Source organism: Protopterus annectens, chromosome 6.part1 (assembly GCF_019279795.1).
Source record: "Protopterus annectens isolate FY-2018-M chromosome 6.part1, PAN1.0, whole genome shotgun sequence".
Classification (NCBI taxonomy): Eukaryota; Metazoa; Chordata; order Ceratodontiformes; family Protopteridae; genus Protopterus; species Protopterus annectens.
This window is the reverse complement of record NC_056738.1, coordinates 347,166,053-347,191,370: the sequence shown is the minus strand read 5'-3', so window position 1 is coordinate 347,191,370 and position 25,318 is coordinate 347,166,053. Positions and strand designations below refer to the sequence as shown.

Genomic DNA, 25,318 nt, shown 5'->3' with positions numbered 1-25,318 from the left:
TGCTTTCTTGTTGGCTAGAATGATCCTGACATGACTTTGAATGTCTGAAACTCTTTGATCTGTAAGGGTAGCTGACATCCGAACAGCGTTTAAGTTTGCGCCTATGAAAGTAATAGATTGGCAGGGCAATAAGGATGACTTTTCAAAGTTGATCGAGATGCCCAAATGAGAACAAAGATTTATTGTGTAATCCCTGGCTTGAATAAGCTGATGCCTGGTGGTGGCTGACAGGAGCCAGTCGTCGAGATACGGAAACACCTGGAATCCTTGACGTCTCAGGTGAGCCGTGACCACTGCCATGCATTTGGTGAACACTCTGGGGGCTGTGGTGAGACCAAAGGGCAGGGCTCTGAACTGGAAATGACTGGACCCCAGCCGAAAGCGGAGAAATCTCCTGGAGCGTCTGTGAATTTTGATGTGAATGTACGCATCCTGAAGATCTATTGAGCACATCCAGTTGTCCTTCTGTAAGAAGGGCAGAATTGAGTGAAGAGTGACCATTCGGAATCTTGTCTTCCTCACAGACTTGTTGAGTCTGCTGAGATCCAATATTGGTCTCCAGTCTCCCGTCTTTTTGGGGACCAAAAAGAACCTTGAGTAGATTCCGGGCTCTGAATGGTCTGTTGTAACTGGCTGAATGGCTCTTTTTTGCAGTAGTTTTGAGACTTCTAACTCTGCAATTTCCCTTAGACCGGGTGGTACATCTGGAAGGGAATTTGAGGGGTAGAAAGGACTTTCCTCGAAAGGAATTATGTAACCCTTGGATATGATCGACTGTACCCATCTGTCTTGAGTGAGGGAGTGCCAGGCTTCTGGGTACAGTGATAATCTTCCCCCGACTGCCTCCAAGGAGGGACAGCCGGGCAACATCTCAGGGATGCTGAAAGGGCTTGTCAGAGAGAGGCTCTCTGTTTCCCTGGTTTTTTGGACCCCCTCTGCCTCTAGAGCGGCGTCTGTTGTTGTTGCCCCCTCTGCCTCTAGGGGTAAACTGACCACGTGAATCCGGCGTGACTCCTTGGGATTTGTGGAACCACATTTTGTCACCTTTCTGTCCTTTGGGGTAAGGTCTAGAAGGGGTGGAAAAACGGACTCCTACGGCAGAAAGAGTCTTGCCGTCCTGCTCACACCTGGTCAAAGTTTCTTTCACTTGAGGGCCAAACAAAGCTGACCCATCAAAGGGAGAATTTGTGAAGGACGCCTTAAAGGGATCTGCAAAGTCACATAGCCGCATCCAGGCTTGGCGCCTGAGAGCCACACCTGTACCTGCGGCTACTGCTCCATCAGCAGCATATGATATTAGCCGCATGGAGGAGTTTGCAATGGAATTAAGGGTTCCTAGCTGCGAAGCAATTTTTCCTGAGCCCCTGCAGCTGTAGGATCCTGTACAACATCACCTAGCTCCTTAAGGATATCCCTTTGGAGTCTGGTGAAGTGACATAGGTAATTCAGCGAACGCATAGCAAAGGTCGCTGAGGAAAACATCCGCCACTGCACCTATCCATGGTCCTAGAGTCCTTATTAGGAGGATGGACGGGTAAGGAAGGATCTGCAAGTTCCTTCTTGGTGGCAGCAGCCACCACCATGGCATCAGCGGGAACACCCTTAGTGAGGAATTGCTTATCACACGGGGCAGTAATAAATTTTGAAGGCCTCCTAGGGACTGGCTTTACAGAGTCAGGAGCAGCCCACGCCTTTCGGGCAATAACCTGCATAAGGGGGTCGAAAGGCGGAGACACCCAGGAGGTGGAGGGCCGAGATCCAAACGCCTCTAGGTATACTGACTCATCCTCAGAGGGATTATTGGTGGGCCAGTTTCCCCTCTGTCTAAGGAGTTCTAGGATGTCTGAGAAGGAGACATCCTCAGAGGGGGATCTTGGGGATCCCTCTGACTCATCTAAGTCAGTATCTGAAGTGATAGACTCGGGGAGTCTACATGTTTCCTCTTACAGGTCCTCTTCCTAGGAGGATCTCCCGAAACATCAGGAGAATCCTCGGAAGAGGGGATATTCCCAATGGGGAAACCTGAGGCGGAGGATCTCTGGGTCCTGTAGCAAGAGAAGTGGCAGAGATGTCAACAGGCACTATAGAGGGAGGAGCTAAGGGAACAGACTGCTGGCTGATACCCGTGGCCAGCACACTCTTCATCACCTCGAATGCTCCCCTCCCAGGAAGGTCCGAGAGAACCCGTTCAAGAGCTAGGAACTCCAGGGACCACCGAAGGGAAGTCTCCGAGGCAGATGTCGGAGCAGAGCTCACCAAGGCCGAGGCTCCAAGGGAAGAGCAGGTTCGGACAAGGGTCCGATGCCACTCACCCCTCGGAGGAGACCATGGAAGCCCGGCCACCGAATCCCTCTAAGGAAGGTCTCAAGAGGAGATAAGAGTAGAGGCTGAAGGAACAGAAGGGGTATCTGTCCCTCAGCCGTAGCAGTAACCATTCGAAGACTCCAACTCCAAGCTCTGGGGTAGAGTTGAAGGAGGAACTGCAATGGGGTGTGGACCAATAGCCGTCTGTTGAGGCGGGCTATGTAACATTTGGGCCAGTGCCTGTGACTTAAGTAATCTACTGACCACTCTCTCTAAATCATGGTCAGAAAGCCTGGATCACCTTAAAGATCGGCTCCGATGGCTCCGTTCGAGAGGAGAGGTGAAGCCGAGCAAGTATCGGCTCCAAGGAAGGAGACCTAGACCTCTTCCTCGAAGGAGCCATCGGAACCGATGAAACTATTGAACCTGTCGGAGCCGACAACTTATCGGAGCAGACAGGTAGCTTCGATGCATCGGCTCCAGCCGGAGCCGATACAGCCACAAAAGTAACGGTGTCGGAGCCGATCGGAGCCGACACCGATGCCTGAGCCACATGGTGATCGGAACCGATCGGAGCCGACACCGAAGTGGTCGAACCAGAATCGGCACCGATAGCCATCGGTGCCGAAGGCTTAGTTAAGCCAGAATCGGCTCCAGCCGAGCGATCTCGACTCAGAACGAGTCGGAGCCGAGGCCGCAGGCTTGGACACAGAAGCCTGGGCCTTGGAAGACTTAGAAGTCTTGGATGGAGCCGACTTAACCGGAGAGCCCTCCGGCTTAAGAAGGCCCCTCAAAATCAACTTATTTCTTCTTTCCTGCAGGACTCTCTGGCTGAAAGAATGACATATAGCACAGGAGTCCTGCAGGTGAAGAGGCCCCAGGCAATACAGGCAAGAAGTGTGACCGTCTGTCAGAGACATTTTCTGACAGCACGAGTCACACTTCTTAAAGCCTGAGACCCTTTCTTTAGACATGGTGTAAACACAGACACACATACCAGTCAAAGAAATTAAATTAAATATACCAAAAGGTATAACTAGAAAACACACACACACACACCCTAACAGGGGGGGGGATGGGATGGGTGAAAGTCTGACTAAAAAAATAAGAAGAGACAGAGAATTTTCTGTCAGAAAAGGTTTAAAACTAATATAAAAGTAACAATTAAGGGTTTTTTTGTCAAAAGGGGCTAAAATAGCAAAGTAGCAAATCACTTACCAGGAGCTGGTAAAAGGAGGACCTCATCAGCGAAGCGGCAAACGAGGCCTGGGTACTTACCGCCTTGCATCATGGGATATGGGGCTGCCTCGAGCTGGTAAAAGTGACTCTCGAGCTTAGCAAGTGCCGAGTCGGAGCCGAGGATCGGCTCCGAACCCATCAAGCAAGAATGAAGGCGAGATTGACAACTTAACATGCTGCTGTTAAAAAAGAAATAATTAGTAGGGCATATAAAATATTGCATGATAAGTATAAGAATCAATCACAGGAGGTTAGAAAGGTTTGGGAAGAGAGATTGGATAAGCAATTCGCAAAGAAACAAAGGGGGGTAATATGTATGTGTCTCAAATATTCAACAAAATCTAGGAGATTTAGGATTTTTGCTTGGAAATGTTTGGACATGTATTTTTATATCCAAAGTAGACTCCAGAGAATTGTTCCTCTGGTAGACGGCAAATGTTGGAGCTGTGATGGGGAAGAAAGAGGTAACTGGGAACATATTTTCTGGGAGTGCAATGAGTTAGCAGACTTTAAAGATTCCCTGCAGATTACTTGATCACAGATACTGGGTGAGCAAATTGGTGTATCTAGGGAAATGATTGTTCTGAACTTTGATACAGAATTGGAATTGCCTAGACATAGTAAGGTCTTGCTAAGTCTAATTATGGTGGCTGCCAAAAAAAGCAATTACTAGAAAATGGAAATCAAAAGTCTAAGCCAACTCTACTAGAAGTAGTGAATATAGTATCAGAGATAAAACAACTGGAATTAAGATCTTTAGAAAAGGGTAGGAGCAAATTACATACAAAAAATGGGAACTGTGGGAACAATACATACAGGAGGGAAATGAGGTTTAAAAGAAGGCAGGATTTGAATGGGCTATGTAATGTCTGACTGACAGTGACTGGGTAGATTATAAGCGATGTATAAAATTTGCAACTAAAATTATGTCAATATGGTTTATGATGCATAATGCTTGCAACTAAGATTATGTCAATGTGGTTTGTTTTCATTTATATAAATGTATGATTGCCTATGTTGTAAGTGATATATAATTTGATAAAGATGTTTTTTGTTAAAAAATAAAAAATAAAAAAGGAATGCTATAACTATCCCCATGCTTCTATGCATGCATTCCTGCTAGTTGACATACAGCATACATTTACATGGTTAATATGTTACGTTTGTCATCTAACATTTATTGCTACATTAGACATTTCCTTGTTGTCTGCCATTCCTGCATGCACAAGTATGCAACTGTATACCTGTGTTATTTCTGGCATTTTAATATGTTACTGCACATGCCTCACCCTCATCACTCAATGCATTCCTCCTATTCACCTGTTCCCATTATCAATCTCCATGCTCTCATGTACTGCCCATTGATTCTATACATATTTTGATTCTGTACATACTTTACCTATGTTGCTGGATCCCCAACACTGATGCATGCTGTATGTCTATTGAGTAGTTACTGTCAAAGGTTCATGTGTGTGTGAACCAGGCTAATGACCACTATGGTCTTTTTACGCCTAGTCATCCATCCCAAAACTCTGACAAATTCTGGCACCCTTGATATGTTTAAGCACAGGCCTGGAAGATGAATCATTTACAGGCTGCCTGTTTCCATTAGAGACATAGGTACCAAACCAGTGATGAATTACCTGTTCCCCATTCAACTGTCCAAGATACACCTGAATTAAGTTAGGTAGAAACTCTGCTTCACATGAATGGACAACCTGCTGCAGAGAAATGGTAGTCTCTGGGATACATATCTGTCTCAACAGCAGGTCCTATGTGTGACATAAGAGTTTATACGTAACCACTTGAGTTTATCAAGAATGTCAGAGTTGCATAATGTCAAATGCCTTGGCCAGGTCAAGGTAGGCAGTGTAAACCATTTTGCTCTCATCCATTGCTTTAGTGACCATCTCAAAAAAAAGTCTGCCAGAGTCAGTAGGTATGACCTGCCCTTGATGAAACCAAACTGAGATGGGTCCAGTAACTAGAAGTTTCCTATGTCATTATTCATCATTTCCATGATACTTCTTTCCATGGCTTTGCATACGAGACTAGTGAGACTTATGGGTCTGTAGTTTCACTGATGCTCTGCACGTCTGAAGGTATTCTTAACTCTAACTGAATCATGTTGCAGCAATAACCTGTGCATTAAAGTACTGCATTCTGTGTGACAGTTCATGTCAGGCATAGGATATGAGGCTTGTCTGTTTTTCTTTACTTTTCGGTCAGTCTTTGGGATGGCTGTAATTACTCATACTGCTATATGTTATTTACTGTGTTGTACCACACTGTTACACATGACACAATGCTATGTGTGATGTATCAATGTTAGTCTACTGCCCCTAATTTTGGTTACATTTGTGCTGACATTCCCATACACTGTACGGGCCTAGATTTCTTGTGGTACTGGCTATTTTACACCAGTCTTCCCATGCTAGTTATGTGCATGATGATATCCTACCCACCTGTCCAACAACACGTTCTGTTGTGCACACTTCCTGTATCCCACACATTTGCCTGTGTGGTTCTCTTTGGTGATGTACCTTGCAGAGAGAGACTTCTTGCAGTAATGTTTCCTCTATATACATCCAGATGTGTTCCTTGGTGAATGTTGTGTATATGTTTTTACTGGTATATCTTATGCTTCTGTTTTGTATGATGGCCGATGTGGACAACTAATGGTTTCTTTTCATTAGTCATGCTCTGTGCTGCTTTTGTGGGGCAACACACATGAATATCACTGGTTAGACTGTGTACATTTGTAGATGTGGCTTGTCATGACTCAAATATGTGTGTCAGATGCTTCCGTGTTGCCTGAGCGAGGACATATAGCCTCATCCTCCATCGCCTGTGCCCATTTCTTCTCACCCCTGTGTCCTCATCATCCTGTGACTACTCTGACATGTCATCATCAGACATCTGGGGTTCTTGGGGTAGGTCATCCATATCTGTAGCTGGCAAGCCACCAGGTTTTGCTGTTATTATGTTGTACAGTATGGCATGTCAGTAATTTTTCCACCAACATATTTGGTATATGTCGCATGCATACAGAACTATAACCTCTGTTTGGCCACAATACTACCAATTTTTAGCAAAAAAATATAATTTTTTTAATAAATCTAAAATTCATCACCAGAAAGATTTGTGATATTATAACAATTGTGTAGTTCAATGCCTAATGAAGAATTCTGTATTTCGCTTTTTTTCTTTTTTTTGCAATTTGCATCATTCAGGAGATATATATTACATAACGTATACTTTCATTAGAAGATTTTTGAGAAAAGATTTCAGGAAGCAGTTTGTTTTCCATCATAAGAGACTTCATGAAGGAAGGGGATAAATTAAGATCCTGCCGCTCAAGAAGGTACACATTCTCTCTGCATTCCTAATTTTCTCCCTGTTACTCGGGTGTCACCAACATGAGCCAGAATAGCCTATAAATGGTCGGCTCCATGTGATGGGTTTGACTCCATTTGACCAGCAATAACCACAGTAAGCAGAGAAATGAATGAGCATGATTAGGAACAAGAAAGGGTGAGTTTGATGGTCATCAAGCACAAAGCAAGCAAAACAGGGGGCAACACTGCAATAATGAAATTTGTACATAGTCCTCAGATGTTTATTCCTCTGTATCAATGTCAAATATTACTTATTAAGTATCAGACCTACCTTTCCATTTTGTTCTTAATTATAAAAGAACACTAAAGAAGACTTTTTGTGTTTCTGTTTTCAAATTCTACCCTTAACCTGTCACCACACCAGACATTTACAGAGAGTCGGAACGGCTCTATAACACCAGTTCTGTACTTACATAAACTTCTCTGAATCCCAACAGAAAAATTCAGTCTAACAATAATCACTATAGAGGGCAACAGGGGGCTTGCAGAATACAGAGTTCTGCAGAAAAAATAGGTTATTTATTTATTTTTACTATATGACAAAGTTTGATCAATAAGAGAAATCTTTGCATTGAATTCTGAACAGGACAGTCTAATTCTAGTAAATACAATAAATCTGAGGACATTTTTTAAATAAACACTTGCACTAATTGTATAAAGAAAGAATACGAGACATGAAAAAAGTATCCATTAAGTTAGCTATGATGTATGCCTGAATTCTATGGCATTAAAACTCAGCTAGTCCGAACACACAACACAAAATAATTAATTTTACATGCAACTAAAAAAACATGCAGAAAATTAGTTCAAGGTTGCATCAAGCAGGAAGAATATCCTTCTCTCCCCCAGCAGGAGTAATTCACTTTATCATTCCATACTTAGAAATGGAACAGCTGTCAAGCAATACATGTTCCAGTGTGGGAGGCAACAGTTTTAGATTATCTAATTCAGTTAAAATCTAGCAACAAATATGTTGTCATAAGGATTACATATAATAAGGGACAGACAGAGGAAAAACTTAAGTTACCACTTCTCTCCAACAGCTTTGTTATTCTCAGTTTTCTCGGGTGGATCATACTTTTCTAACTCAGGAATTCCTTTTTGAGGCACTGTTATGTCACCCTGAGCTGCATACATGTAATCCAGACCTCCCAGCTTCCACTCTCCAGCCCGGTCCACGAAAACTGCTGCCATGCAGACATTGTTATGGATCAGGTTACAGTCATTCACCAAAAAACTTAGGGCTTTCTGCACCAAAGAGAATGTAATTACTAATTAGTAAGGAAATTTTATTAACTTGCTACACTTATATTCTGAGCAATCATAGACACTTTTAACTCCATGTCATTTTATGGAACTGACAGCAGCTCAACAATGCTACCTCCTAAACAATATTAAAAACTAGCTCGTGATCTCCTATACAACTAATGTAATTTAACCACAAAATACTTTTTTTTTCCCCGAAAACACAGTCCTTTCATGTCCTCTTGCAGAAACAGCACTTTTAGAGAAGAATATGATGTAACCCAAGGATCAAAGAAAATGGAAAAAAATGGTCAGATGTCCAGGACTTCCAACCACATAAGGAAGCAAAAACAAATTTAAAAATAAACTAAACCATTAATTGAAAATAAAGCATAACTAAATTAAATAAGGCATGTAAAATAAATGTAATTACATCTAATCAATGCTTAAAGTTTACTTCACAGCAAAACTTGGGTAAGACGTCTGCTGTAATGCTGGAATGCTGGATCTTCAAGGGTGTCTTTGTTGTTCCAAGCTCAAATTCAAGCCAAAGTCACCAGTACTCAGAATATGAATTTCAGTGGTCTTGAAATGTACTATACCAGACATCATTACCCATCTGATGTTAGCATATAAAACAGTGTTGCCAAAAGCCCTTCAACTCTTCCAGTTCCCACACTTCCCATTCTTGGCTGAGTAGACATTTTCACTATATACAAAGATATGTGACACATGGTTGCATAAAACATCCAGACTCACTTTGGCCTGTAGTGCAGAAGGGTGAAACCCTGACTACATCCCAGGCAACACATATTCAATTACCAGCATGGACACTTAAAGGTGTAGAACACGGGTGGACTGGCATGAACACCTGATCTCAGAGAAGGGAGGTAGCTCAGCCTGCCACACTGGTAACATTTACTGGTGGGCAGATAACTTCCTGTGAAAGAAGCCATTCAGGCTTTTGTTATTAGCACTAAATCTGCACCTCAGTGCTGGGAGAGGTAGGAGCCTATGGGAGCATGCACATCTCCCCTCTAGCCAGGCTGATACTATAGATTAGCAAGCCACCTAAGAGGAGGGAAGAGTAGCTTAATTTGCAAAACCTACAAGCTGGCCCACTCTGTACTACCCAGCTCTTGCCAGAGAAGGAACAGATGGGTGATCAGGCTTCCCAGGCAGGAATGAATGGGTTACAGGGCTCTCATCTAGCCAAGGGGAGCTTAGCTTACATCCCTGCAGAATGAATGGGCCAACTGAGTGCAGTCAGGGGAGCTAACATGCAGGTAATGTAGAAGTTAGGGAAGAAAAAATAATAAGCATCCAGGTTCACAGTAGTGATAATACTCTATAAACAGCAATCACAAGGCAGATGGTAGGAAATTCTTATGATTATGCTGCAAGTCACCAAAGATGCAACACTATGGTGTGCAACTCGCATCGATTTTCTGTCTTACTTCCCATCTCTTACAGCATGTTCTTGGATACCGTTTTAAGCAGGAGACAAGAAACTTACAAGGAGGTAGGAAAATACCAAAAGATAAGCCACCAGTCCCAGGTGAAGATGACCTGTACTACAGTCTTGTTTAAGCAAGCTCTTTCTCAAAAAATCGTATCTAATTTACTATGGTTTGCTTTGTGAATGTGTGGAACAAAGTCCACTAAGTAAAAGATGTAGTCCAAAAAAAAAAAAAAAAACTTTGAACAATGAAAGTGACGTCAGTACAGTCCTACTAAAGAAAACATTACATACTTGAGGCAAAGGCTTAGAATACAATGAATGCACACTAAATAATGCACTTTAATCCAGTTCACGAGTCCATCTGGACATCTTAAAACCTCTATATAGTTTTCCAAAGCTATAAGAGGTTGCGACCTACTATTAATTGACTTAGTCCTCTCATTTATATTCATGAGGTGATTATGGATGTCCAAGCAGTGAAACAACCTCTCATTTTTGCCAAAGTAGAATATAGTACTGAAAAATAAAGAATTCTATGTAGATTTGGAACAAATGTTACCTTAAGAATAAATGTTGACTTTGCTCTTAAAAGGTAATTTAACAGAACAAAGAATCAACAAAGAAATCGGACATAAGTGCCTTCTCAAATTAGTGCTGTAGTATTTATAGAACAACAAATAATTTTAGGGAAGAATCACATTCATAAGTATGAAAAAGAGTATGCATTATTACTGATAAGGAAGTCAAGATTTTAGTAAATAACCTAAAAACATAGGTTCATAGGTGTGTACTAGGCCTAACCCATAGGATTACCCTGGCATCGTGCCACCAGACCTTAGTTCCCAGTGCCTCTGTCAAGTAGAGCCACTGGAGTGATCCCCAGGGTGAACTTTATTTCCCATCCACTCATCAAGATTTCTCTTGAAGAGGGCCAGTGAGGCGCTCCGCTTGATATGTATGGGAAGTCTATTCCATAGCATGGGCAGTCTCTGGGTTATGAACCTGTCCCTCTAGCTTGTTTGATTGATTGTTGTAATGAGGATGAGGTCTCTGGACCGTGTAGTGTGGAGGGATTGGGATTTCTTTACATGTAGCATTTCTAACAAAGCTGGGTCAGACATGGCTTTGTAAGTCAAGCAGAGATCGCCTCTAAGTAGGTGACATGAGACAAAGAACAGTTGGGAGTTTTTTGAGTCTGTCCATATAGGACAAGTGTTTAAGGCCTAAGATCCTCTTTTGAGGTATTTTTGCAGCCTCTCCAGTTGTTGTAGGTGTCTAGTGAGGTACATGCCAAATGGGGTGCAGGCACATCTAAAAATATGATTAAGAAATATTAACACTGCAACATAAAATTATTTGAATGAGTGAGCTCATTGACAGAGAGAGGGTATCTGGTGGTCAATGGGCTGCAAGGGCAAAAACTGCAAGCAACAAAAAAAAAAAAAAAAAACTCTTGCAAACAATTTAACACCCTAAACAAAGCAATTCACAAAGTTAAACAAAAGTAATTAAAAGCACAACATGTCCATCGTTAAAACTTGACAGCAAAACATATTTAGTACTGCCTGTGCATTTACAAATAATCTTGCTAAATACAAACATTCCCAGTCTTTTCTTAAAGTTAAAGTAGCAATAATTTTTAATTCACTTGTAAGAGTTCACAGTTTGAGGTCACTCTACTGAGAAGGCTCTGGAAACAGTGCACTCAACAGAATAGGTCTGCAGTACACTTTTTTACTCTCATTAATATTTTTAATAATCTACAATGGACAAAACTGGTCAGCTTGTACAGCAACACATTGATGAGTGCTTCTTCTCTCAGTATCACTGAAAGCCAATTACCTTAAAGTGTCACAGTAATGCTTATTTTGGGCTTACTGGATCTTTTTTTTAATCTGCTTGCATTTTGTTGGCGAGATAACAAGTAGTGTATACTCTCCAGTATAAGAAACAAGATCCAATTAGCTATTAATAGCTGCTTTTCTAGCAAAACAGGTTTATAGTCCCTGGCATTTTACAGAGCACCGAGTCTTGACTAATACCCTCCTAATGTGACAGGAATACGTCAGTTATATTAGGTGGTAACTCCTGAGGGAAGGTTGAGGGGGAGAGAGGGGTAAAATTGGAAATGAATTTATTGGCCAGTAGGTTTTGCTATATCTTCTGGCTCAGTATAGATGGCTCCATTTACTATGAGTTCTACACACAATTGTGTACTGCCTTTGAGGTTGAGGACATAGCTAAAGAATGCCTTGTGGTTGTCCTTGGCCTGGGAGGCCAGATTCACCTCAAATTTGGCTTTAAAGTCTACCATTATTTACATACAGATCTCATCCAACTTACAATGTTTTATGAAAGTATGCAAAGAAACCCACATTGTAGCCACAGTGCATCATCAATAGAAGAATTTCTGAAAAAAATGATGATGTAGCTAGCTAATGGAATGGACTGAACATTTGGCAGGGTTATACTGTACTTGATAAACCGAAGGAAATGCAGTCTGAAATTCACCTGGATAAAGTAACTTTTGACACTTTCTGACCTCCTTTGTCCATAGCAAAGGAAGCAGAGAACTACTTATCCCTTCTAATATCTTTAGTTCAACCAAGTTGAACTCTTATTTGATGATGCACATCTAGACAGTTTAGCAAATATTCCCCTCTGAGAGAATTCTACAGAAGACAAATAACAGAATGTTAATGGACTGGTTAAAATTAACTTCTATGGCTAAGAAAAGTAGATTTAGAATGGAAAAATAAACACAATCTTTATAGAAAATCATAAACAAGGCTTTAGAAGAAAAGGCTTGAAGTTCTGAGCCCTTGCTAGTCGGTGGAACTACTACATATTCTAAAACAAGCATCTGAGATCAGCTCTGGCTTCAGGTTCAAAGGAAGGCAGCATTATTTTCACTACAGATCAAATACCAAGGGGCACAGGTTCCATGAAAAGTGGCCTTAAATAGAAAAGCACCTCTTACAAAGTCCTTACAAACTTTCAAAGAGGCCATAGAGGAAGATAGAAATCCCTAGTGAAAATTAGAAATGGCTACCAGATGTATCTTTATAGTGGAATATAAAAAAACTGCAAGACTGCCAGACTTGGAGCAAAGACACACGCAGGACCTTGACTGGTGGGGCCACAGCAATCATTTCATCAATTTATTTACATGTACTTTCCTGGTAGATTTTTTTTTTAGCAGTTGTAAGCATTTGGATCATCCTAGGAGTTGTAATCAGAGTCTCTCGTGATTAATGGGACTGAAGAAAAAAGTAATGTACTCACCATAATGATGCATCTGTGCTGTCCATTTAAATTCTTCCTCAGTTGATGGGTCTCTGATCCAACTTGGCCACTTTTACTAGACTCTTGGATCCAGCTCTCAAGCTGCTCCCTTTACCCATAATGCCCAACTCTCCTGCAATACCTTAGATCAAGTTTGCTGCCCCAACATTAACATCTACATGATACCATATTATAATAAAGAAACAAGACAATGATATACTGAAAGGCTGGAGCTCAAAACAGGGAGCAGGTGAATTCCCAAAAGAACATCCCTTAGGCCTCACTAGGAAAAGGGGGAAGGGGGTTGAGGAAGAATGAAAATGGACAGCACAATGCATCATTTTGGTGAGCAAGTAACTTTTTTTTATCTGACTGTCATTTTCATTCAATTCCTCAACTGATGGGATAGAGTCCACAGCTAGATAAACCTTGCATGGTCCTCATGGAAGGATATTCTGAAGTACAGCAGAGCCAAACGTTACCCTATTTCTGCACAGTATGTCTAGCTTGTAATGAGCAATAAATATATGTGCACTGGACCAAGTGACAGCAGCACAAATATCATCTAGGTTTACCTTCATTTGATCGTGTTCTGTGTGTACGATGTCTGTAAGGTCGAAAGTATGGCAGCAAAATACTGTAAACTCAAAAAAAATGTGTTTAAATGGCTAATAAGCGAATGTATTTTGCCATTCAAACACATGGACGAATGTCTTAAATGGTTTCCCATCAAACCATTTTCGACATTTGTCCTCGGGAGTGTTCTGTAATTTCCTCTTACAAGTCGTACAAAAGCACCATCGCACATACCATGTGTGACAAAATGAACGTAAACCATCATCTATGTGCGTTCTTGACCAAAATGCAGTTGAGGTGACTACAGACTTTGTGGAATGGTACTTTGGGGGCTTGGGTAGAGCTAAACCTCTTTCTTTATAAACAAAGGATATACAATTAATTAACCATTTAGCCAGGGACGCTTTAGAAACTGTTCTACCCAATTTGTTCTTGGAGAAGGATATAAGCAATTGGTCAGATTTCTTGAAATCTTGTGTTCTGTTCAGATAAAAATCTAAGCTGCCGATGTGCAAACAGAAGATGCAGCATGTATTCAACTTTGTTTGAGAATTTTGGAAATAACACAGGTAAACTGATGTTGCATTCAGAAGCCACCTTAAGTAAAATGGATGGGTTTGTGAGTAATGAGACCTTGTCCTTATGGAAGATCATGTATGGCGGTCTTGCGGAGATGGGTTGGAGTTCAGACAGAGATTACAGCAACCAGAAAAATTGTTTTGCAAGACAAAAACGCAAGGTCAATCTTAGCAGAAGGCTTAAATGGAGGTTGGGTAAGAGCCTGTGACAGAACAGTCAAATCCCAAGGGGGGGGGGGGTAGGATCTTTAAATAGGTGCCCGAGTAAAAAGGTACCCTTAAGGAAGCCCTTGCACAGTCTCAAGGAAGTGAATGTAGAACAAGTCTCTCCTGAGGAAAAATCTGAAATGGCTGATAATTTAACTGTAAGAGTAGAATAACTCACCCCATTGTTAACAATGGAGGCCAAAAAAACAATAACTGCTGAGAATGGGGCAGAAAAGTGTCCATGTCTCTCTGAAGGGCCCAGACTGAAAATCTTCATTTACTATTGTACATTTTTCTGTTGGAGAGCTTCTAAGAAGATAAAAGAATCTGTCGAACTGGAGAAGAAAGCCTAGACAGTCTAGCTATCGCTGCAACTAGAGAAATCATGTGGCCAACTTTGTCTGTTGATGTCCAGATGTTTCATCCCTGTGGGGTGAAACAGAAGGTCTGGACATGGATCCAGTATCCAAGATGGGTAAAGCAGATGAGGCCAGAGGAAGGGAAAACAAATCTGACAAAACCAAAAGGGTGCAATGAGGATGACTGTGTTTTTCAACAGGGATGCCTTTTGTAGAAATTTGGGGATTAGGGGCAATTGGGGATAAGTGTAAAGGAGACTCAAGGGTCAATCATGGATTAGAGCATCTCTCAGTGACTTCTCCTGAGGTGGGACCAGGGAAAAGAACCTGCTGCTCTTGTTGGCGGGAGAAGCAAAAGGATCACAGCATTCTGGCCCCACTGCTGAAAAATCTTTGCCGACACTCATTGATTGACAACCACTTGTCAGGCATCAAAATGGACCTGCACAGTCTGCCTGCAAGAACACTGGTTTTCCCTAGTATGTGCATTACCACTACAAAGCAATCAGAAGAGATCACCTATTGCCACAATCACTGCCCCTTGACACAACAGGCAAGATCTGGTTTTCACCCTGTTTGTTGATATACCTGATTATTGACAAGTCTGTATATATAGCAATCATCCCTGAAGGCAAAACTTCTTGAAAAGTGTGCAACACTATTAGGACAGTTCCCATTTTCAGATCACTGATGTGCAAATTGGCCTCTTCTGGGGACCACACACCTTGGACTGTCCTTCCCAAAAAATGCCCCCACACCCAATTTGGGAGGTGTCCGTGGTGACTGTGACTACTGGCTGTGGAAGAACAAAGGGATGACCCTGAAAAACTTTTTCTGAATAAAGCCACAAAAGAAGATATTCATTGCAAACTTTGGAAATCTTGGGTGGAATGCTTAGAAGATGCTGAAGATGAGGCCACTGTACTGAAAGGGTCCACTGTAGGACTTGCATATGAAACCTGGCTAGCATCAACCCTAATGCTTGAAGGACTAGTCATGCTGTAGGATAACAAAGGGAGATCACTTTCATAACCTGAGACATGAGGGTACAAACTCATGTTAAAGGAAGCAAAGCTATCTGGTTGATTGTACCTAGATGAGCACATATGAACTTCAGGGTCTAGGTAGGCATAAGCTGTGATTTGATGTAATTGACTGTGATGCCCAATTGACAACATAACTGAAGCAAGTAATCCCTTGCTTAAATCAGTAGATGCCTGGATGGGGTAGTCAGGAGCCAGTCATCTAGGTACTGAAACATACAAAATCCCAGCAGTCTCAGGTGAGTCGTTACAACTGTCATGCATTTGGTGAACACCCTTGGGGCTGTGGTGAGGCCAAAAGTCAATGCTCTGAACTGGTGGTGAGGCCAAAAGTCAATGCTCTGAACTGGTAATGACAGTCTCCCAGCCAGAAGCACAGGTACCTTTTGGAGCACCTGTTCATTTTGCTATGACAGTATGCATCTTGAAGATCTCTTGAGGAGTCCAGTCATCCTTTCGTATTAGAGGTAAAATGGACTGAACCATGACCATAGGATCATAGACTTGGAACTTTCAGTAATTTACATACTGGTTGAGTTGGCTGAGATCCAGAACTGTTCTCAAGTCCCCTGTCTTCTTTGGCACTAAAAGAATTTTGAGTGAGTTCCAGATCCTTGGTGGTCTGGAGGGACTTTTTGGATGACTATTTTAGCAGTTTTTCTATTTCAAGGCTGCTGCCTCCTTTGGATTGGGAGAAATACTGGGGATGTTGTTTTTTTTGTTTTTGCTACAGGATTTTGGGAAAATGGTGTGTAATAGCTTCTGGATATAATTTTCTGCACCCAAATGTCCTGTGTAATTGATGCTCAGGCTTCTGGGTGCAGAAAATAGCACCTCCCAACTGCCTCCAGAGTAAAACAGTCAGGTAACCATTCAGGAGCACTTGTAGTGTCTGTCAGAAAAGGTATCTCTGAATCCCTAGTTCTGTGGGCCACTTCTGCCACAAGGAAGGCGTCTTCCATTAAAGTATCCCCTCTGCCTCAGGAAGAACCATCTCCTCTTGATTCCTTGGGACTTGCAAAACCACATTTTTTACCACCTCGCTGATTCCTGGAGCAGGATCTCTGGGAGGAAGAAAAATGGATCCCAATGGCAGACAGGGTCACTCCATCTTGCTCGCTTTTGGGGAGTGCTTCCTTAACTTTGGGGCTGAACAAAGATAGTCCATCAAAAACAGAACTAATGAATGAAGACTTGAAGGGCTCCGCAATACACACAGGTGCATCCAAGCATGCCTCCTGACTGCAATGCCTGAACCCACAGCCCTAGAGGTACCCTCCATTGCATGAGAGATCAACCTCATGGACACATTGGAAATGGGTCTGTAGGGTGTCCAGTTGTAAAAAAACTTTTTTCTGGTCCTCCACAGACATGGACCCGGAAAGAGATCCTTTGTCAAATCCCTTTGTAGTCTGGTGAACTGTGCCAAATAATTCAGCAACTGAAGGTCGCCAAGGTATAAATGTGCTTCCCATATCTGTCCAAGGCTCTGGACTCTCTGTTAGGGGGATGGATGCATGAGCTGTGTTCCACAAGCTTCCTCTTAGTGGCTGCCACCAACACCATGGCATTTGTAGAGACTCCCTTGCTCCAGTGGGCCTTATCTTTAGTAGGAGCTAAAAACTTATCTGGCCTCTTAGGTATGGGTTTTGTTGCATCGTGTTACTTCCATGCTCTGCATGAGAGAAGGTCAATCAACTCATCAGCTGGACGGACCACCAAAGAAGTAGCCGGGCCAGACCCAAATGCTTCTAGAAACATCAGCTCCTCTTAAGAAGGGGTACTGGAAGGCCATCCACCTCTCTATTTAAGAAGTTCCAGGATCTCTCCAAAACGAGGTATCAGCAGGTAGAGATCTGGGGAACCCTTCCCTTTCACTAAAGTCTGTGTCTTTGGTGATAGACTCTTGAGGGGAATGTAGGTGCCTCCTTTTGCACATCCTCTTTCAGTGAGATGGTCTGGTGAAGTACTGGAAGAAGGTGAGAAGTCTTGGATGAAGACTGTCTGAAAGCTAGTACGGGGTGGGTGTCCTGGTGGAACAGGCATGACAGGATCAGAGCTCAAACTCGGAGGGAGAATAGGATCCAAAGAAGAGGCTAAGTATATCCTCTCTCTGTGTATAGAGAAGGTTACCTCCAATCTCAAAGGTAGATGGTCCAGGAGAAATAATAGCCAGTCTCACCGGTGCTGAAGCTACAGACACCAAATTCTGGATCCCCATGGATTCCTGCCTCGAAGAGGGAGTTGGAGCAGAACTATCCAATGCTGAGGTGCTGAGAGGCAAGGATGTCTCTGATGGCTTCGGAATCGAACCCAACCACCTCAAAGCTGGTGCTGACGCTTTGGCTCAGATAGCCATTCTGCTCCAAAGACGTCAGAGCAGGTTGACTCAGGGGCATGGTTGGAGTGGAAGAATTGCCTGTCTTTGGATCGGACAGAGGCATCCTTGAAGATCTCAGATCCAAGGACTTCAAAACCACTGGTCAGATCAGAGAAAGGAAAACAGGATGTCGAGTGGAGGGGAGGCTCATGGGTCTGATGGGAGACTAAGCCAAAATTACCCTATCTGGATTTGAGCCCTGAGAAACTTCACCACCATCTTATCTACCTCTGCCTCAGATAAGCTCCTAGAAGATTTTCTAGGTGTCCCTTGTAAGAAAGGCGCATAAAGCTTAGGAGTCATTGGATCAAGAGTGAAAAGTGGAGATCAGATCTGAGGAGACTTGGAGCTAGATGCAGTAGGATCTGAAGCTGATGTCGGATCTGGTTTCTTGAGAACTTTAGCTGGAGGCTCAAGAATCATATGGGGAGAATGGTCAGGGGACCGTCTCCTGGGCTCCTTTTCTTTTGAAGCCAAGTCAGGCTTCCCTTTGTCAGATTTTACTTGATGAGGTTTGGGCCTCAGCAGAGGCAGAAACAATAGTAGAAGGTAGCAAGCCTTTTAAAACCAACTTATTCCTCCTATCACTCAAAGCATGTGAGTTGAATCCTGAACAAATGGAACAGTCAACATCTAGGTGGGCAATGCCCAAACAATACATGCTCTCCTTGTTATGCCCACTGGTGCATTTCTTAAAGTCTGTATGCTTGTCAGCCACATCAATGAAAAGAAAAAGTACGAGAGAGGTTTTTTTCCCCCCTGACTAGCAGTGAAAAATACCAACAATGGTATTTGAAAGGTACCCTATGCTGGGTAGGCAGAATGAAAGGAAAAGAATACCAGCAATGGCATGTAGAACAGTACCCAGACAAGGGTAGAAAGGCCTAACAAGAAAGGGAGAGGAAAGAAAGGTAATTGACTTGAAAAGTTAAGTAAGTTGTGTAAAAGGGTAAAGGAAGGAAGAGGAAAGAAATACTAGAGATAAAAATTCTCACAAACAAAGGATAGAATAACATCTGGTTAACCTCTATAGACTTGAGAGCAGAAATACGCTTCTAAACGATGTGACAGCAAATGAGATCTGAGGTATTCCAGGAGATTGGGGCATTGTGGGTAAAGGGAGGAGCTCGAGAGGTGGATCCGTGAGTCTAGTAAAAGTGACTGAGTTGGAGCTCAGGTTGGATCAGGGGCCCATCAGTTGAGGAATAAATGAAAATAACTTCAGATCAATGCATTTAATATGAGGTACTGGACATTCAGATAAGGCTTAATGGATAGACAGGATAGGATGTGATAGATGATCAACTTCAACAATTGGCTAAGCTTCTGGTGTCATTCAAAGGGAATCCAGTATCTGTCTGCCTGGGATGACATGCTTGACAGGCCACGATGCTTCGCCAGAGATGGCCTGCACCTATCACTCCTGGGATTCAGAATATTGGCCAAGGCTCTTGCCACCCCTATAGTGCCTTTTTAGGCAAGGCTCAAAAAAAACAAACCCACCACCATAAGAACTACAGGAAACAAAAAACTGAGGGCAATGTTACTCAACTCTAGGAGTCTAAACCTCAAAATGCACTCACTCGAGGCACTCCTCAAAATGGAGAACATCGACATCTGTGCAGTGACTGAAACCTGGTTCAAGGCTCCAGAGAGCACTCCAGCACTACCAGGCTATAACTCATACCACACGTTTCAGCCACAAAACCCGGACCGAAACACGAAGGGCGGAGGCGTGTCCATATTTATCAAGGACATCCACACCTCCAGGCTAGTTGCAAAATACGATGCCTCTGAAATCATCCAAGTGCAACTAACTCAGGGCAAAAATGCATTCCAAATTGTAGCTTGTTATAGATCCCCCATCATGACCCAGGACGCTCACTCCTCGTTCCTGGGGATACTGGAAAAAATGAGGGTCCAACCAAACACCATAATAATGGGCAATTTCAACTACCCAAACATTAACTGGGTAAACTACTCTTGTACTAACCCCCTGGCTCAGAGATTCCTGGAGCTCATAAACTCTAACGCCCTGGATCACTTTGTCAACGCCCCCACCAGGGGCAACAATATTCTGGACCTGGTCATTACCAACATGGGTGACCGGTGCTCAACAACCGGAATCAACTCCTCGCTGGTTAGATCAGACTATAAACTAATCACCCTAGATATCCACATCCCGACCCCACACAAGAAAACCATCGTAAAAAATTTCTCCAAAGTGAACTTCACGCTTCTCAAAACTGAGGTGACTAACTTCGCAGCACTCCTGCAGATGGATAACACAGTCAAATACAGTCACGACTGCTGAATCCTACACTAATGCACTCTACAAGCACCTGCATGAGTGCATGGATTGTGCTATCCCCGGCAAAACCAAGACGCTATCCTCCAGAAAAAGGAAGCCGATCTGGTGATCCCCTGCCATTAACAAACTCTACAACAGAAGGAAGAAACTGTTGCAAAACAGAGTAAAAACCCAGGTATGCAGGAACTCACTGACAAGCCTCAGTAAGAAACTAAGATCTCTCATAAAATCCTCCAAAGCTAATTTTGAAAGTAAAATTGTCACAGATTCCAAAGACAACCACAAGGCATTCTTTAGCTATGTCAAGAATCTCCATGACAACACCCCGTTCTGCACAGAGTTACAACAGAACAGCACAAAATATACAGAGCCAACTGATATAGCCAACATATTTGGCAGATAGGTTCAGTGCAAACTTTACTCCCCCCCTCACCCCCCAAAGGGCCCAGTGCAAACTTTACTCCCCCCCTCACCCCCCAAAGGGCCCATAACTATACCAGATGGTGTAGAGCCCCAGCAATCACAAACACAGGTAAAAATGGCACTCTCTAAAGCCAAAAACACAGCATCCATGGGACCGGACATCATCCCAGGCTTCGTCTCACATGAACTCCAAAATGAACTAGCCCCCCACCTAAAATCCATGTTCAACCACAGCCTCACCACAGGCTATGTGCCCACAGCATGGCGCACAGAAACGGTTATCCCACTCCACAAAGGAGGAACCACCACAGACCCCAGGAACTATAGACCTATTAGCCTGACAAGCCTGGTCTGCAAGGCCATGGAGCGTATCATCATGGAACTCTTAAACAAAGATATAGGTAACCTCCAAACTCTGGATGCTACCCAATTTGGATTTGTAAAAGGCAGGTCATGTCTCCTAAACCTGGTAGACTTCTTTGAAACAGTTACAAAGGCCACAGACGAGGGCAAGGTAGTCCACACAGCCTACCTGGACCTCGCTAAAGCCTTTGACACTATCTCTCATTCACGAATCATTGATAAACTCACCAACCTTAACATAAACCCTTACGTCACAAGATAGTTGGCCAACTGGCTCACGGACAGAACACATATGGTAAGAGTTGCTGACTCCAGATCCAACTCCAAACCAGTGACAAGTAGAGTACCCCAGGGTTCAGTCCTGAGACCCCTCCTGTTCGGTATCTACTTCTCTGAAGTGCAAGCAAACACCAAGGATCTATGGCTAACCAAGTTCGCACATGACTGCAAACTGGGTGCCATTATCGATTCCCCTGCCGACATAGACATCCTGCAAAAGGGCCTCACCGAGACTGACACCTGGTGTCAAAATCATGGCCTCAAACTAAATGCCAAAAAGTGCATTGTTATCCCCTTTGGCAAAAACACCGTACCCATGAATTACCAAATAGGAGGAAGTTTACTTAACACAGAAAGTGTGATAAGAGACCTTAGGACCCAAGTGGATAGCAACCTCTCCTTTGATAACCACATTGCCACAGTGGTCAGAAAATCTTTCTACATGGCCCACAATCACAAAAGGGTTTGCATCTAGAAATAAGGAAGTCATCGTTCCCCTCTACTCATCACTTATCAGACCCCTCATTGAATACAATGCGCCGTTTGGGATGTACCTCAAGACACCTACAACAACCCGAGAGGCCCTAAAACTACCTCACCAAGAGGATCACTGGCCTGAAACAATTGCCCTATGCCGACCGGCTCAAGAAACTCTACTCGGTCGCATACCGCTTACTCCGAGGAAACCTCTGTCTGACATACAAAGCTATGTCAAACCCAGAATTATTGGACATGCTCCATTTGAAGAAATCCCAATCTCCCCACGCTACAAGCTCTAGGGACCTAAACCTCACCACAGCAATAAATAGGACATGCTGGAGGGGATAGATTCATGTCCCAGAGACTTCCCATTCTCTGGAATAAGATTCCCATCCACATCAAGCAGAGCTAGTCATTAGCACTATTCAAGAAAAACTTTGATAAATGGATGGGTGATAGAAAATTCACCCCTGGGATTATGTCTGGGGCACTGCTCGATAGAGGGGCAGGAATTTAACAATACATGGGTGGCGAAAGCCAATACACTGTTGGCTAGGATTGCTTTGGCCCTCAGGCTGATGGCCTAGTACCTACCTATGAACCTATAAGAAGACTCAAGAATATGAGGAAAAGAGGTTTATCTAGAAGGTGAAGCAACAGCAGGGGGAGCCAAACATGTCTGGACCAAGAATGTGGTTATGAATAGGACTTCTGCCATGTACTGTCTGACTTTCTGCAGGAATTTCACTACAAAGGGAATTAGGGGAAGGCATAAAGGAGATCCAGAGGCCACTGCTAGACCAGAGTATTTTGAAGAAGAAATAGCTGCTGCATTTGACATCAGGGATACAGAAAGGTCACAGTAAGACATCCACCACTATCAGGATAAAGGACAACTCATGACACATCAATAAGAACTGGCTGAGCTTGTCCACTAGGCAGTTGGCTTGACCTAAAATATGTATTACTATCAGAAAGTGGTGATTCAACATAGCTCATTCCCATAACTTAATGGCCTCTTGACATAAGGAGTTACAGTGCATCCCCCAGCATGATGATGTACCAAACTACCTCCAAGCTGTCACAGTGGACCCTGAGGAAGAAAGTCTTACAAGGTATGGATGGCCACCTGTATCTCCAGAGCACTGATATACTAATATGCAGAGATGCTCTTGCTGTGACCAGAGCCCTTAAGCTGTCTGCCCTAATCATGGTCTCCCCACTCCTGGGCAGAAATGTCCACGGAGACCATTACAGTCAGGGAGATGAGAGAAATAGTCATCCCTGATACAGACTTCTGGCAAAAAAGCTACCATACTAGATGCCAGATGCAAACCTTAGAGATTGATATCAGGTGGGACACTGGATCAGAATTCTAACACCAGTGAACCCTGACTGCCCACTGAAGAGTCCTTGGATATCTTGCAAAAGGGACCCAAACCATTGGCACTGGAACCAGACCCAGTACCTTGAGGCAGCAACCATCCATCCTGCTGGTGTTCTTCGAAGATGGTGAATGCTGAACTGAAGTTTTCAGTATCCTATCCTGGTGGAAAACTGGCAAAGCAAATCTTCGCATCTAGGTGTCACCTGACAAATATATGAGCTTGTGATAGCTGTATCTGTGACTTTGCAGTGTCAAATGAAATACACAGTCCCTTGCATTCATCAGCAACTTCCCTGTCAAAGCTGCTAGCTGTTCAGGTAAGAGAAAACTCTTGGTCAGCCTGAGAAGGACTGTTACAGCCATCATGTATATGGTGAACTTCCTGAGGACTGGGGTGAGGACCAAAAGTAGATTCTGAACTGGAAATGACTACCCCCCCAGTGAAGTGAAAGAATTTCCAGGATGTCTTGGCCATCTGTATGTGCAGGCAGGCATCCTGAAAAATCAAGACAGCACATCCAGTCTCTTTTTCCAAGCAGGGAAGTACAGAATGCACCATAATCATCTATAATCTTATCCTTTTCACATCTAAATTAAAGCTGCTGAGGTCTAATGGCCTGAGGGGTCCTTCACCTTTTTGGGAAATAAAAATCTTCAATGGATTCTGGACCCTCTACGGTCTGATGGGACTTCATGAATGGCTCTCTAATACCAGACTCTATACCTCTTGTTTGACCACTGTCCTCTGATGGGAATGGACCTCTGGAGGAGATCCAGAGGTGAACACGGGAGATATGAATGGGATACACAACCTTTGAACACCATCACCGCAATCTATCTGTCCTGCATGATGGCCTGTCACACAGGAAACTATAGCAAGATTTGATCCCCAAACTGGCTCCAGAGTGGAACAGTCAGGCAAGCCATCAGGGACTGCACAACTGACCTCCAGAAGGGGAACTGTGAAATCCCAAACTGAAGAGCTCCTCTGCCAATGGCTGTGAGAATCTGGCCTTCTTACTCACTCTTCTGAAACTTCTCTTACACCTGGGGCTTATACAAGGATGATCTGTCATAAGGGGTGTTATTGAAGAATGCTTTGAAGTTTTCTGAGAAACTGTAGTGTCCAGGCTAGGTGTGTCACTGAAGAAAATGCCTGTCCCGACAGCATAGGGTGTTTTAGGTACTACATTTTGAAACCATCACATGTAAAGGTTATTTATGTTTGCAAAGCTCGCCATATGGGACTTTAATTTGCACAAGTTTTAATGAGGCAACTTTTTCAGTGTCTCTAGCATTCCCTCCAACAGGTCACTGCAAAAATATATGCACCAGATTGTGACTGTGATACACCCACAGCAGAATTACTAGTCTTAGCACTCGAAGAAAAGCACTGGGAGCCAATAGCAGCAGGGACAAAAAAACTCGCACTCAATCACCCATTTTATCCTTTTCTCTTTTTTACTTTTAGAACTAGCAAAAGACTCAGATTTCTTAAGCGTTTTAAAATTAGTTTGTTTTTCCTTTCTTGGAGAGTTCTAGATCCTAACTTTTCACAAATATTGCACCTCGAGTCTAGTTGTTCCACCACTAGGCACACCACACATAAAAGGTGAGCGTGTCTTTAAAGAGAATTTTGTGCCCACACTATAAAGGTAAAGCAACCTTCTACTGAAATTACTCATGTATTCTACTATATGATTTGTGAACAAGTGAATGAGAAAAATGTGTCTGTACATAATTATATTGTGGTATAATTGATTACACTATTTTTCAGTTCTTCATATTAAACTGTAGATCTCCTTTGTATTTGTAGAACATGTTTTCATTATCCTCATATCAACAATTGTATTATGTTTCATGTAATTGTACCTTTCACTGTAACCACTTTACAAAATAAGTCATTTGCACAGTGAGCCCAAGTCGTTGCTGAAAAAGTTCAGCTGACCAGCCCATCTACCTGGTAAACAAAGAGTAAATAAATATATATAAGCGATAC

General features: G+C 43.0%; 1 protein-coding gene across 1 annotated transcript in view; it reads right to left on the bottom strand.

Annotated features, from left to right (window-relative positions):
* Window positions 1-25,318, bottom strand: part of SCYL1 (SCY1 like pseudokinase 1) — a 1,581,020-nt gene that overhangs the window by 1,215,137 nt on the left and 340,565 nt on the right. Inside the window, exon 4 of the mRNA XM_044075764.1 lies at window positions 7,969-8,189. Coding sequence (XP_043931699.1) covers window positions 7,969-8,189 — 221 coding nt within the window. The remainder of the gene's footprint in view (window positions 1-7,968; window positions 8,190-25,318) is intronic.